The 14,672-nt window shown below is 40.4% G+C and overlaps 1 protein-coding gene across 1 annotated transcript; it reads right to left on the reverse strand.

Annotated features, from left to right (window-relative positions):
- Positions 1 to 67: 67 nt before the first annotated feature.
- Positions 68 to 10,383, reverse strand: tspan2a (tetraspanin 2a). The gene is made up of 9 exons (XM_080025541.1): positions 10,225 to 10,383; positions 6,230 to 6,332; positions 2,575 to 2,672; positions 1,987 to 2,061; positions 1,773 to 1,865; positions 1,437 to 1,508; positions 1,211 to 1,294; positions 1,030 to 1,098; positions 68 to 908 (listed from the first exon to the last, which is right to left on the reverse strand). The coding sequence occupies exons 1-8, from the start codon at positions 10,291 to 10,293 to the stop codon at positions 1,033 to 1,035; spliced, it is 660 nt and encodes a 219-aa protein (XP_079881667.1). The 5' UTR covers positions 10,294 to 10,383; the 3' UTR covers positions 68 to 908; positions 1,030 to 1,032.
- Between the last annotated feature and the right edge of the window lie 4,289 nt (positions 10,384 to 14,672).

Below are 14,672 nucleotides of genomic sequence, written 5' to 3' on the forward strand. Positions count from 1 at the left end.
AGTACACTTACAGGAAGCACAACTTGTGATTCAGAAACTTCACAGACTGGAAACAGAAACACATCAGTAAAAGCACCCAATATTGTGTTTAATTATGGTTAACATTGTGACAAACTATATTATTCTATAATTCACATCTTACTGGCACATCAACAAAATTTACATCCAAAATAATTCACAAAAAAAAAAATGCAAACTAGGTCACTGTCAGTTCTGCTGCAGAGCTCAAAAGTGTGTGTTATTTGTGACCTTTTTAGATGAATTTGGAGATTCACAGAGTGGCAGTTTGTCATCAGACCTTTCACAACCGTTTTGGTTGATATCACCTCTACACTTCCTTAATTGTGCTTTAGAGTAGAAATACGTGTGTCAAAGAATATGCAAGTAGCACAGTAGTTGCTGGAGGCTTGTTTGTGTGACTCAATTTAGGCACCTGATGGAAATTTACAGCGCAAAGGTAGACTAGTCCTCAAAACATTTAAGCACACAAAGTATGATTGGCATGAGGCCTAATATAAATTACATAAAAAAGAGCAAGATAAATAATGTTAACTTCAAGTGCATAAAAAAGCTGTCCATATTTACAGCAAATACTCCTCAGTCACAACATTCCCGTGTCAAAGAAGGTTTCATGTGCTGTGTGTTGTCGGCAATGAAATGAAAAACAAATGTGTCAAAACTCAGGAATGTCACAGAGTTGTCATAGAAGCAGAGCGTGTGTTATCATATAAAAGAACAAATAAATAAATGATCAGTGCTGGCAGAGTGGAGGAGAAAGTGTGAAGATAACGATTCCAGCGTATTGTGTTGACTTTGACCCGTGGAAAACTGGGACAACTGGGATGTGTTGAATGTACTCTCTCTATCTCTGTGGTATTCAGTGAACCTCCCCACCAGGTAACTGTGGACTGTGAGAAATGACATAACAATGTTACTGTGATTTTTACCTTCTCATGCAGACAGTTAGATAATGACGGGTTGAGTGAGGGTGTAGTGGTAGGGGGCCGGTTGGGTGGGGGGTAAACTTACCATCTATATAACCTCCCTGCTGTTCCTGATTGCGCAACACAGAACCATACTGAAGATCATTCCTAGGATCTGAAATCACAAGCCCGTATACGAAACAGGTTAAAACATGTATGCAGCTTCATGTTAAGTAGCCCAACCCTAGGTGGACTGGGATTCAATCCATGGTTTTGTATTTTCTCACCATGACTCCTGCGACCCCAATCCCGATGAATCCAATAATATGCAGCTTTTCATTGAAGAAGTCTGTTATTGCAGTGAAACAGTCCTGAAAAAAAGAGTAAAGGAGCATTTGTATTGTTACTGCGATAACAGGTGCTGTGAATTGTGTTACATATTTTTGACTGAAAACAGCCCTGTGCTGCCACCATGTGGTTTGGTTGTGTCCTTGCGGGCGTGCCAGGAATTACCTTGGTGTCCTCCGGAGCCTCGGCACACAGTGTATTAGACGTGTCCGTTGTAGAGCCCCCACAACAATTCAGCTGTTGAAGTAAGAGGTATACAAGAATAGAATTGTGACATCAAAGGTGGAGTTAGCGATTTTTGAAATTAATGTTTTTGTCAAAATCAGTAAATATCTCCCTATGATTCTCTACCTTTCCTTACCCTCCTGTAAATGGGCATGTTGCTAGCTACAGTGGGCCGCCTATGTTTACATCCCCTTTGTTTACATACCCGTTTATGGAGCCTAAGCTGTGTATTAAACAGCAGATTTTTTTTTCTCCAGCAGGTCCAGTTTTACTTACAGTTTTGTGGTATATGAGAGCAATTGCGGTGGCATTCGGATTGGAGACGTCGGCGGTGGAGGTGCTGTAAAACTTTTGGACTTCCTCAACAATCTGTTTTGGATAAAAGATAACAAAACAATCGGTTACATTAGGGATTGTGTTTTTCTTTTCTTGTAAGTTTACAAGACACATTACAAACTGATTTAAAAAAACTGAATCACAAGTGTTGCACCTGTTCCTTGTTTAGGAATCCAAACACACCAGCGGCGACCTCTGCTCCAAAGATAATCAGGAGGCAAGCAAAGAACTGCAGAACAGGAAATATGTTTATTATAACCTTCTAGCAAGTTTGACTCAGTGACTGACCAAGAATGTAACACTTCATTTTATGGATCAGTCCAATTCCTAATAATAAAGAGATTGAAATTGCAATGTTGACCCTGGGAACAGCAGTCGACCAAACATCATTTGGTATTACGTTACTTCTTTTATTGGCAAAAATAGGAACGTCCATGAGAGAAACAAGCCGAACCAAAGTACTATATATGTATTCATGATTTATTATACAGTAAATTAGAAACTAAAATCTTTTTATTTGTTCATTCTGCGGACAAATGTCACATTGCTTTCCCTGAATCAAAGAATCACAGTTACCCTAGCAATTAATTTGAATAAATAATTGCAATCAAAGTCTCCGAATTGCGCATACAGTAGATTTAATTCAGAATTGCATGACCTGTAAAACAAACAAGCATATATTTGAAATACAAGTGAAGGGATAATGCCAAAGGATGCCGCTCCTCTGAGCACTACAACCCACCGATGTGAGAAGACACTGAGACTCACGCACGGCCCCGAAACAACCGAAGAACCCAACGATCATCATCAGCCCTCCTGCACCGAGGAGGATGTACACAGCTGAGGAGAGGAGAGAAGAGAAGAGGCGGATATATTGGTCATTTAAACTATGTTACTCTTAAGAAACAAATCTATTAAAATGAACAGCCCTCCAATTACTGTCATGTTCATAGTGTAGGAACTTAAATCCCAAAAGGACTAAACAATCTGATCGCAATGCGTTGATGCTCTGTCCCATTGCTGCAGTTCACAGTGTCACCAGAGGATGGCAGCACCGGCTAAATGCTTTTCTTTCTCTGTTGAAGCACAGCTCATAAAAGGACTATTGTTGTGTTTGACTACCAGCAGCAGCAGAAGTGTAGGTGGGAACTCCTCGAGTATCCTAAAACCTCTGAATCGCCTCCCACAATTCAGTCTGATTATCAGGGAATTTCAAAGCTTTGAGTGGAGATGAAAACAGTCCGAAACACACAAAGAGAATCTCTGACACTTTCCTGGCACTTTTACTTGTTTGGCTCCCCATTGCTTAAAATAGTACTTCTTTGTCATTTTGCTTTCACTTGAGTGACAAATTAGTATCTGTCAGATCAGGACTGGTGTTTGTATATAGACCACATGCTGTTGTAGTTGTCATCATGTCTATATTACGTGCATGAAGCAATTACATCAGCATGTAAACTATCCAACAGCTGAGGCTGCTAAAATAAACATGTACAGTGGCCTGTGTTCTGTGTATGCTGGCTGCTGTAGCATCTGAATTTCCCTGCTGGGATGAATAAAGTATATCTTATCTTATCTTATCTTATCTTATCTTATCTTATCTTATTATACGTATAAGATCTAGAGACCCCACCCATATTTACAGGTCTTAGAAATATGAATTAAAGCTTACAGAGTTACACAGCCTGTTGAGAAACAAGACTTCTGGTATATTCTTGTTTGATGCATAAACGTTATAGGACATTTCTCATAATTTGTGCGTTCATGTTTCTGCAGGGTAAAGCAGTAAAACAGATGCCATATGTCTGGTTAAAAAAAAAAAGGCTAATCAAATATAAGACTACATCCTCCACCATCCCCGCTCCCACCAGGCCTGGATGTCGTCACCCCTGTGGCGCTGTACTCCCTTGCTCCCAGCCCTCACTACTGAGCCATTTACCCTGTAACCCAACACCCAAAACCAGACCCCAAGGTCCACGGTAAGGGCCCAATCAGGGACATGTAGACAGCAACCACTGCAGCAACTTAATTAACCCACATGGGGGGTGGGGATTGCAAGCTGTTGTTTTCCTGCCGTTGGACAAAAGAAAGGGGGAGGTAGAGACGAGGTGAATAGTCTGCTGCAGGAGACGGATACGCTGCTTCAAAGCAAAGAGGAGAGTTAGCGATGGAAAATATAATGGGCCAAGAGAGCTCCTACTGTATATACAAAGTATCTACACTGAGGGGATCTTGGCTGCTTATGTTTTCCGTCACTTAATCACTGACTTTAATATGCACTTTTTCTTTCCTGTGGCACTTCCCCTTTAGGACAACTGGTGATATATTTTCCACTGCCAACTATAAATCTTCCTTGTTAATGCAGGTAGCAAAGCGTGTTAGTGTGTGTAAAGATCTCACTGTCTCTTGAGTTACACTCCGTCTGTGTCTTTTACGTGTGCAAAATGGCTGATTACACGAAGACGTGCGGGGCAACTAAGGTGCCAAAATGGAAAGTGATTTATCCGCCTCTTTATGGTGTCACTGTGTTCGGTCCCTTTGCTCGAGGTGAATGCAGACACTCTGTCACTCGGCGCAGGAAGCTTCTGTTGATGTTTATCCGTAAGACGATCGATCCTCTGCAGGATCCTTCAGATATGAAGAAAAATGAATCACTTTGCAGCCTGTTGTTGCCTAAGAACGAGGGTTTGCGCCGTTCAATACACATATGCAGGAAGCAATCAGGCCTTTCTTTTCTTAAGGAAATGTAAACAAGTATTAGCAGCAAAATGTAAAGTGTCATACCCATCTATATTGTCCCCTTTAACTGTTCAACTATGAGTTATTGATTTATGATGCATTGAGTAGTAGTAATTTTGATGTTGTAGCTTGTCAAGATGGAAATTATTCAGCCAATGTTTTATACTACTGGAAAGTTGAAACTATAAAAAGACAAAACATACAGTTTAGAGCTTGCTCATATATTTTGTATATAGAAATCTTAATCTGCAAGGTAACTTTAGGAGTAAAAAAGTAGCTGATTGAAAAGTACATCTGTCATTTAAATGGGGAGTTACATACAATTGAGTAAATGTACACACATACACATAGAAAAATGTGTGCCACAAGTTGGATGAGCTCTAGGATATTTGCATGTGAGATTAAATCAAACTGAAATGATGATAAAAATGATCTCACATGCAGTCGTTTGCATAAACAAATGGCTCAATGAGTTGAATAATATTTTGCAAGAATGCATTAAAGTGCAGTTTGTATTGTGTGTTTAGGGATTCAAACTACTGCCACCTGCCCCACCCAACCGCCAGCCTGTCTCCTGAGGGAGGCAGCCAGTTCCATGGAAGCACAGCCGAGATCTGATGAAGTGAAGTCACCATTTTAGGTCATGGTCTAAATGGGAGTAACAAGAATAGGCTTCATTCTAATCGTCTGCTCCTACGCAGGGAGAGAGAGAGAGAGAGAGGGCCTATTGTATGGAGTTCTGCAACACTGCTTAACACTGAGGGGTGTTTGTGTAGTGTACTATACACTTAAATCACCTACTGTGTGTTTTATTAGGAGCTCTACATTCAATATGAATCAAAAAGGCACCAGAGTAGCAAGTGCTATAAACATAACTGACAGGCCACTGTGGCCCATTTGTCACTGTTGGAGAATCTCTTATTGATAATTTTTTTTTGTTAATGTGAAAGGAAATTCAATGTTTCTAAACACTAGCAATTATCTCCATAACCCAGGATTCACAATGCACGACGCTGTTGAAATGCAATAATCGTTTGGCGCATCCTCTCTCAACTTCCCCTCAGCACACAGCACCATCCGTGATGTGAGTGGCCACTTGCAGATACAACTACTCTAAATTGAGAGCTGTGGAGGAGGAAGTGATGAAACAATGCACTTAGAGTAGGCAAAAAGGAACCTGTTAAGGGTTCATTACTGCCTTGTAACACTTGCGGGCCCTGAAAGGTTCTCCAGTTGAAACTGGCGGTTTGGGATTCCCCCAGGAAGTCCTAGTGGTTTGTTCGAGGATTATTTCAGAGCAGCACAACACCTGATGTCATCAGGCATTACAGATTTATTTTATACTTAAATGAATGTCTCAATCTCCAGAAAAAGCATGTCTTACCTTTGTTACATCCACTTGTTCAACTGTTACTGAGGAAATAATTCAGCCACATAGAATTTAAATTCTTAAATAGAAGTCAAATTTGGAGATCGGTGGCTTACTCGTATCATTACTTGTATGGAAAACAGATGCAGCACCATATCTACAGTTTTGAGTGGTGGATGTACACACAAAACTGGCAACGCTGGGTTATTTAAATGCCGTCAGCGAATCAACATAATTCAAACATTTTTCACAATAAAATACAATAAAAAAAAACTAAAAAGCCACGTACCTATGAAGAAGGTGTCAGGGGCGCCATCGCCTGTCAGCAGCTCCGCCGTCTCTGAGTCAAACTTGAGCCAAAGTCCCACGCCCAGCACCAACAGGCCCGACAGCTGAGGGATGATATGTCATGTCATCAATATTCATGTCCAGATTACACAGTTTTGCAGAATAACAACCCACAATTTCTTTCTTTTTTAAAACTCTTGAAACTTGGCTCCTTTTTTAGGGATTTCTATGAGCTCTCAGTGTTGCAGGGGACTTTGCCCAGAAAGAAATCCCTTCACAGTAAACACTGAGGCCCAGCATGTTTTTCTACAGTCCATTAAGATTCTGCAGGTGGCGCTCTTGTCTTTGTCTCGTCTGCAAAGTGTCTCTTGATGCTCTCACCACCCGTTGTTTCTCCTGTTTATTTGACACACAACTCTGCCAGAAATGCTAATGCATTAACTCTTCAGCAACTTAAGTTCTTCTTCTTTTTTACAAGTTGAATAGTTTAAGACTTGTTTAGACTTTTTGTCAACAAATCATCGGCTGGCTGTATTTGCAGGTGGAAAAACAAATTTAAACAGTTACCTATATCAAGTGCAAAATACACAACTCTGATAGCTTCTCTGCACAATGAATCTACTTCCAGGAAGCTCGTTCAAGAGTCAAATTGGTTGGAAATGGAGCATCTTTGTAACAGCAGCTCATGTGCCCATATGGACAATCAAAATGATCATATCGACATCACAGTATTAATCTCCCATCATATCCCATGGTGCATTTCAGCCACAGGCTGTGCCAGCCTCACACTGCCTGGGTGATGTAACTCGCACTGGCATTGGCTGCTCGTTTGGCTCTTCACCCCAAAATAACAGCGTACTGTACGCCCCTTTTGGCTGCAACAGCTCTGCTTTCAGGCCCGAAACTCCCGAACAAAGGGGCCGCTGTTTGTTTGGGTGACACCAGTGATCGTCTTACAGGGCACATACAGTCATATGAAAAAGTTTGGGAACCCCTCTCAGCCGGCATTATAATTGACTCTGCTTTCACAAAAAAAATATAAAAGTGGTATGTCTTTAATTTACCAGGAACAGCTAAGTACTGGGATGTTTTCCAAACAAAGATTTTTTGAAAAGCAGTATTTGGTTGTATGAAATAAAATAAAATGTGAAAAACTGGCTGTGCAAAAATATGGGTACCCTTGTGGTTTTGTTGATTTTAATGCCTGTAACAGCATGTAAAACTGATGACTTTAAACACAAAGTTGGTTGGATTATGTTGTTAAGCCTTGAACCTCATATAATTGTCTGTTCAATCATGAGAAAATGTATTTTAGGTGCCTAAATGCAAGTTGCACTTCTCTTTGACTCTCTGCTGAAGTGAGACAGAATGGGATCATCAAAATAGCTCCCAAAAGATCTGAAAAACAAAGATTGTTCATTGTCATGGTTTAGGGGAAGGCTACAAGAAGCTTTCCCAAAGGTTTCAATTGTCAATTTCGACTGTAGGGAACGTTGTCAGGAAATGGAAGGACACAGGCATAGTGGCAGTTAAACCCAGGCATGGCAGACCAAGAAAAAAACAGGAGTGCAACTGTATCTGTGGCGTGTGCAACTGTATCTGTGGCGTGGGCGCAGAAAGGGCTTCCTTCTCATCACCCGGCCATACAGATGTTTTGGTGCAAATTGCACTGAATTGTTGAACCATGTACAGATACACAATCTGCAGCCAGATGTTCTTGCAGGTCTTTGGAGGGGATCTTTGGGTTGTGTGCAACCATTCTCACAATCCGCCGCATATGCCGCTCTTGTACTTTTCTTGGTCTGCTAGACCTGGGTTTAACTGCAACTGTGCCTGTGTCCTTCCATTCCCTGACAACGTTCCTTACAGTGGAAATTGACAATTGAAACCTTTGGGAAAGCTTCTTGTAGCCTTCCCCTAAACCATGACAATGAACAATCTTTGTTTTTCAGATCTTTTGGGAGCAGTTTTGATGATCCCATTCTGTCTCACTTCAGCAGAGAGTCAAAGAGAAGTGCAACTTGCATTTAGGCACCTAAAATACATTTTCTCATGATTAAACAGACAATTCTATGAGGTTCAAGGCTTAACAACATAATCCAACCAACTTTGTGTTTAAAATCATCAGTTTTACATGCTGTTACAGGCATTAAAATCAACAAAACCACAAGGGTTCCCATATTTTTGCACAGCCAGTTTTTCACATTCTATTTTATTTCATACAACCAAATACTGCTTTTCAAAAAATCTTTGTTTGGAAAACATCCCAGCACTTAGCTGTTCCTGGTAAATTAAAGACATACCACTTTTATATTTTTTTTGTGAAAGCAGAGTCAATTATAATGCCGGCTGAGAGGGGTTCCCAAACTTTTTCATATGACTGTATGTATCAACGCAGACGTCTTAAATCCATATCTACAAAGTAATTTGACAGTAAAACATGAACATTAGTCGATGGTAATTGTAAGAGCCTGTAATACTACCTAGAGCTGAAACGCTCAGGTGATACATCGATAAAATGAATCTGCAGCTAGTGTGACAATCAATTAATTGTCTAAGTAATTTTTTTTGTTTTACTTTTGAGTTTTGTTTGGGCTCTTTTTCAGACAAAAATAGCAATTTGAAAATGTCACCTTTGGCATACTTTGATGTTTAGTTGCCAATACTTTTAAGCATTTTATTGAACAATAGATTACAGAGAAAATAATTAGTTAATTGATTATGATCGACTGAAACTGATTCCAACTGATTTCTTGGTTATATCTATTTCTTGTCTTTTATCCATTTATTATCTATACATTTTAAGCCATCGCAAACAATGCAACGAAACATAGCTCTAAACTAATGTTGAATAAACACAATTGAGTCATTAAAAGAAAAAAAATGGATGCAGACCATGGACCTATAATAAAGGCAGACTGTGCAATCTGAACAAACATGAACTTGATACTGATATTGTTCTCTATATTGGTTCTCACAGCGAGTGATAGCAGAACAAATCTGCAGGGATGTGAGATGTTTAACTGAACAGGAAAACATAAAAATAGAAATGTATTTTTATTTTTAGGAACTACATATCTTTTCTTAGATTGTTTAAATTAGAAGCCAACACCTTTTGGGGGACCACTGCCCGAAATTTGAATTCCCGTCCACTGTACAGATAATGAGAAGACCTTATTTGGGTTGATACGTCATTATCTGAATATATCTAATGTATCATACCTGGCCAAAAACAAATACCTCAATGATGTGCCCAAAACAGATTAACCCTGTTTGTAAAACAATCCAAGGAAACACCCCACACAGTCCCAGGAGCTGCCGCAGGAAAGTCACAGCACAATACAGAAGGATCGTGGGAGAGGATCTGAACAGTGGGTGTGTGTTGGAAAAGTATACTAACACATAGCAACTCTGTTTGTGCTGTGAAATGCCCACCATACATTACATGCCATATAAATCAAAGGAGTGTAAAAAATAAAATAAAAAAAAGGTTTGTGGCTTGCAGTATCCCATTGCATTTACTCATCAATTATTCAAAACATTTCTTAGATAGCGGATAGGAGCTGCAGTTAGGCACTTTATGGTGTTTTTAAATGAAAAGAAAATTATTGATATGATGAGGCAGGCTGGGGTTGAGAATTTAGGGACACACATTTGAGAGACTAACACCTGCTCAGTTTGCACCGAGCAGGTGGATGGAGACAATCTGTAAGATGAACTGCACCGCTCTCCAGACAGTGTACAACGAAACCAGGTTAATTAAAAACGATATCCAACAGTGTCAACAACAGACATACTGTTCGCCTGCAGTGTGTCCAACATGATGTAAACACTACAATAAGGCGGAGCACTAACGGGTTTTCTAAATGCCAACGAAGCTCTAACAAAACAATGAAAATAAACACGACCAGGCTGTCTATAACATAGCCTAATGGTGATTTCAAAATAGTACAGTAAGCTTTGTTTCCATGCAAGCCGTCAGTGGAGCGGACTTACCCAAAATATGAAGTTGAAAACGAAAAGCAGGTATTTCACGCATTTCATCCCACCCTGCACTTTGCCCATGGTGTCACCTGCTCCGTCAGTTTCTACGAGCTGAACGCTGTTATCTCCGCTTTCTCCCACTTGGACATTAACCGCTCACACTGAGGACAATGATGAGCTGCACGGTGCACCGCTACGTCCAAACATGCGCACAAGCCGCGCAGGCTGCTTCATGCTGCTGCACACCGCCTCGCGCCCTGCTCGCGCCGCCCATCCACGCGCGCCAAGCTGTGCACGGTGGGCTTCAGGGACCGCTGAGCTGACAACACAACACAACGAATAGGAAATGCAAGATCTCTTCCATGGGTTAGGCACGGTGATATTAAGGTGATGGGTTTGCCAATGCAGTTAAAGACTAAATAAACAGTTAATCACATGTTTCTACTAAACCCAATTTATAAAATAAATGCGTTTGCAGAATTGAGTAAACATTAAATTACATAGCAATCTTTGTGGGTGGGACATAAAGAACTGGTGTAGAGAACTGCCATCTGTTTGTGTCCCTATTTTTGCTATAGTAAAAATAACACCTCCAATAATAATACCCCCAAGGGTCTTTAGGAGCCACTCCATATCTGAGCCGTATACCAAACTTCACAGCAGCCAGCAGGCCCGGTTCTAGACAGTTAGATGCGAGCGTGCGACCGGATTTTTTTGCCCTTGTAAGATCTCTGCGTCTGCTTTTTGGCACATTTACTGTGAATTGTGTAGAACACAATATGCAAATAAACGTTGAGTGTTGCTGTGTGGGAGATTTGATTCTTGCATGTTTTTTCCCCAAATGTTAATGTTAACATATAATATACATTATATACAACATAATGTATCTTTTTTTTTTATCACAGTATTAACTGTAGGCAGCCTGAGCTGATAGAAGAGAAAGCTTTGGGACTGGGCAACCTGGATGGTGGTAGTCCAGAGCTATATACTATACACACTATATAGATATATAGTCTTTCCACTATTGCCTCCGATGTCCAGCTGGGTGAAAATAGTCGCCAGCTGAGGTCACGACCCTGCTAGGGGGGTCTGGGGGTATGCCCCCCCGGGAGATTTTTTTTTAACCTTTTTAAAGTGAAATGCATGAATCTGGTGCACTTTGAGAGGAAAATTAAGAGGCTAAATCTGAGGAATTTTGTGTGAACAAATAATTTGGAGAAACTGGGTCGGATGAATAAGAAACTATTGAAGAAAGACACATGGATTTTCCATAGAAATATAAATTTGAAATGAAATATTATGCAGGGTCCTCTGGGATGGGCTTGGTACTCTTTTTCTTTTACGGGAGATATTTTTCTGTAATTTAATGAATTCATTTGAATGCAGTGAGAGGAACAAAGCAGAAGAACTCTGTTGTCCAGTTATCTTTTTTCCACGGACGAGGCTGAAATAGGCTATAGACTATACACAGTGCACGGGCAACTGAGTGCAGCCCCGTTTTCAAATATTTTTAAATAAACTCAATACACACTGTGCATGCCATGGACTTGAACGTGACGTTATCAGTTAACCTTGGATTACCTCCCAGATGAACTGATTCAATTATTAAGCTATTATCTACCAAAACATTGTATTCCTTTTATTGTATGATAATTTACATTTACATAATATGATGTTGATATCAAACACACAAACTAAAATAAAATAAAAATGTGGGGGGCCCCCCTGGCAGTCGGGACCCTAAGCAACCGCTCATTCGCTTATGCCTCGGGCCGACTCTGCTGACCAGTGACCACTATAAGCGAGTGGGTAACTTGGAGGCAGGCTGTCCTGCCCACCCAATAATACAAATAGAAGCAATGCATGGTAATGGTATATTCTTTAGTATTAATTAATTGTCTGAATTTTATTTGACATTTTCTTGGAGAGCGAATGAACAGGTCCGTCCGATAGTGGGTCTGGACTTCCACCTAAAAAAAAAATAAAAAATAAAAATTGATTGGGTGGGCACAGCCCACATTTGGGTGGGCACGCCCCACCCTGGCCCCTGGCTACCGCCGGCCCTGGCAGCCAGTGGGCGGCCAATCATTTTTACTGTCCCTTTTTAAACCTGGATGACCAGTAGTTCATCAACTCAGAGATATTTTTTTTCTCCCACTGAGATGCTTTGAATGTGCATATTCCTCCACAAAGACACTGATAACAGTGTTTATTATGGAAATATTGGAACATGTGTACAGTCTACATCTGACCTGAGATAAGTCACTGACTGATAGCCTACTCAAGCCATGAGTGCATAGTCCCAACTTCAGTTAAAGGTGAAGTAAGCGGTTTATTTATGTTAATATAAATGTTAAATCGCTCTTTATTCATACAGTGATCACTTACAAAATGTGCGCGTTCATAAAGCCGATCTCTCAGTCAGCTGCTTTGCATGCAATCGGCACTTAAACTTAATGGAGTATCCCGAAATTGTTATCCAATCAGCGGAGAGAACGCTGTACACCGACACTCGTCTCACTCATTCAATATACACTCCATGGTCTCACTGCCGGTGCACGCCAGAGCAACAGATGGGTGAATGTGTATGCGCCTACAATGGCAGAGCAGGTAAAAATCCTTCCCAATGTCTGTTTTGATGGTTTTTATCATGTTTTATCACACTTATGGATCTGAGATGATGCTATAACTTGCTGCTTGAAGGCCGCAGTGCATTAATGTGGTGACATAGGGGCGAGCGAGGGGACTGCTAACTGCAGAAACTGACAGGAAGTTAGCTAAAAGAACCATTCCGCTTACAGCACCTTTAACATTTTAATTATATACGTATGTAGGTTTAACCCTGTGGATGTGTGAAAATGCTGAATCTTGTTGAGTCTTGGAAGAGGAATTTTCTTTTTGTGGACACAGGCCAGTGATGTGTGTCAAGTAAGCAATGTCCATGTCTCTGCTGGTAGGCTATAAAGCTATTATTTACTGTCTATGGTATAAAGCTATGGTCCAGACTGATATGAACAACTGGACGGATTGACGTGACATTCTGAACAGGCATATGTGTTCCTCAAAGGACACACCCTACGTACTGTGGTTCTCCTATTGCTTTGTCTCTTATCTCCACCAAGACTTTTGACATTTGGTGTTTGGAGAGAAAATGTTTTATTGGAAAAGTTGCCATACAATTGGTGTAAGTCTAGCAGTGTCTCAGTGAAAAAGCACTGACACTGTGCATGAAGCCTGTTACAGTCAACCCAATTTCCTCTAAGGGATTGAGAAAGCACAGACAATAGTTTCCTCTTTAGGATGAATTGTAAAAACGTTTTGGAAACCTGCTATCTTCAGGTCAATATTCTAAATTGTTTGGATGCTAATCATTCCTACCAGCCGGAGTCTAAAATATAAAGGTGCTATCTTTAATTTGCAGAATGTAAAGTCCCCCTACTTTGCTAAAACAAAAAAAAACACCATGACCTTAGTGTCTCCAATAGTAGCATCAGAGTTGCAGCATATTCTTTATTGTTACCTGTCACAGTTAAAACTCTGTTAAGACATTCCTGCTTTTGTATGTGTGTTACAGTAATACACAATTACAGTACTACTTGGCATTGTACTTGCTACACTGAATAGTCTTCATATGACGCCCGCATGTGCAGCTCTTCTGTGTCTCCTCAGTTCAGCTCGGGTTCAGCCATCATTCTCACAGTCCAGCTTCTCATGTTAATGTTGCCTTTTGTTTGCTGCACTGCTGTGGGAGGGAAACAGCGACCCCCTGTTTGTTTGCCAGGATCAGTCCAGGGCGGATCATGAGACACATCACATCACTGCCTACGTCCTCTGTTTATCAGATGGCAACTACGGCAAGACTCCGCATAACTATAAAAAGGATCCATTTGGGACCCTGGCAGCTCTGATAGATAGATGGATAGATGGACGGACAGACAGACAGACAGACAGATAGACAGATTACAAATTATTAATAGTTTCCAAGTAACCCAGAATAAGATGAACTGAACTGCATCCTAATAACAGTTTGGTCATCCAATCCTGGCATGACTTTATAGCAGTAATTATCACAATAGAAGTCCAAGTGAACTGAAACCATATCTTTTGGGTATAATGGAGTATAATCCTTTTATCTTTCCACAGCCTCATCCTCTCCTCACCCTCCTCCCTCATGTTTCATATGTAAATCTGGTGCGATAACGTAACCTGATCTCTATGGTGCAACTGTGAGTCATCATCAGTCATTAGAGGAGAAGAGTCTGGTGACAAACATGAATGTTATGATGACAATGTGCCATGCTAGTTGCTTCATTTTAAATAATTGAAACATATGGAACTTTCTATTAAATAACAAATAAATTAACAGGCTTAAAAGCATTGTAAATGTGACACAAAACCTGTAAAAAAATTAAAAAACATTAAGATTAATTTCGATGTGTTTATACTGTGCATCAGTATCT

Source organism: Ammodytes marinus (genome assembly GCF_949987685.1).
Source record: "Ammodytes marinus genome assembly, chromosome: 4".
NCBI lineage: Eukaryota > Metazoa > Chordata > Actinopteri > Uranoscopiformes > Ammodytidae > Ammodytes > Ammodytes marinus.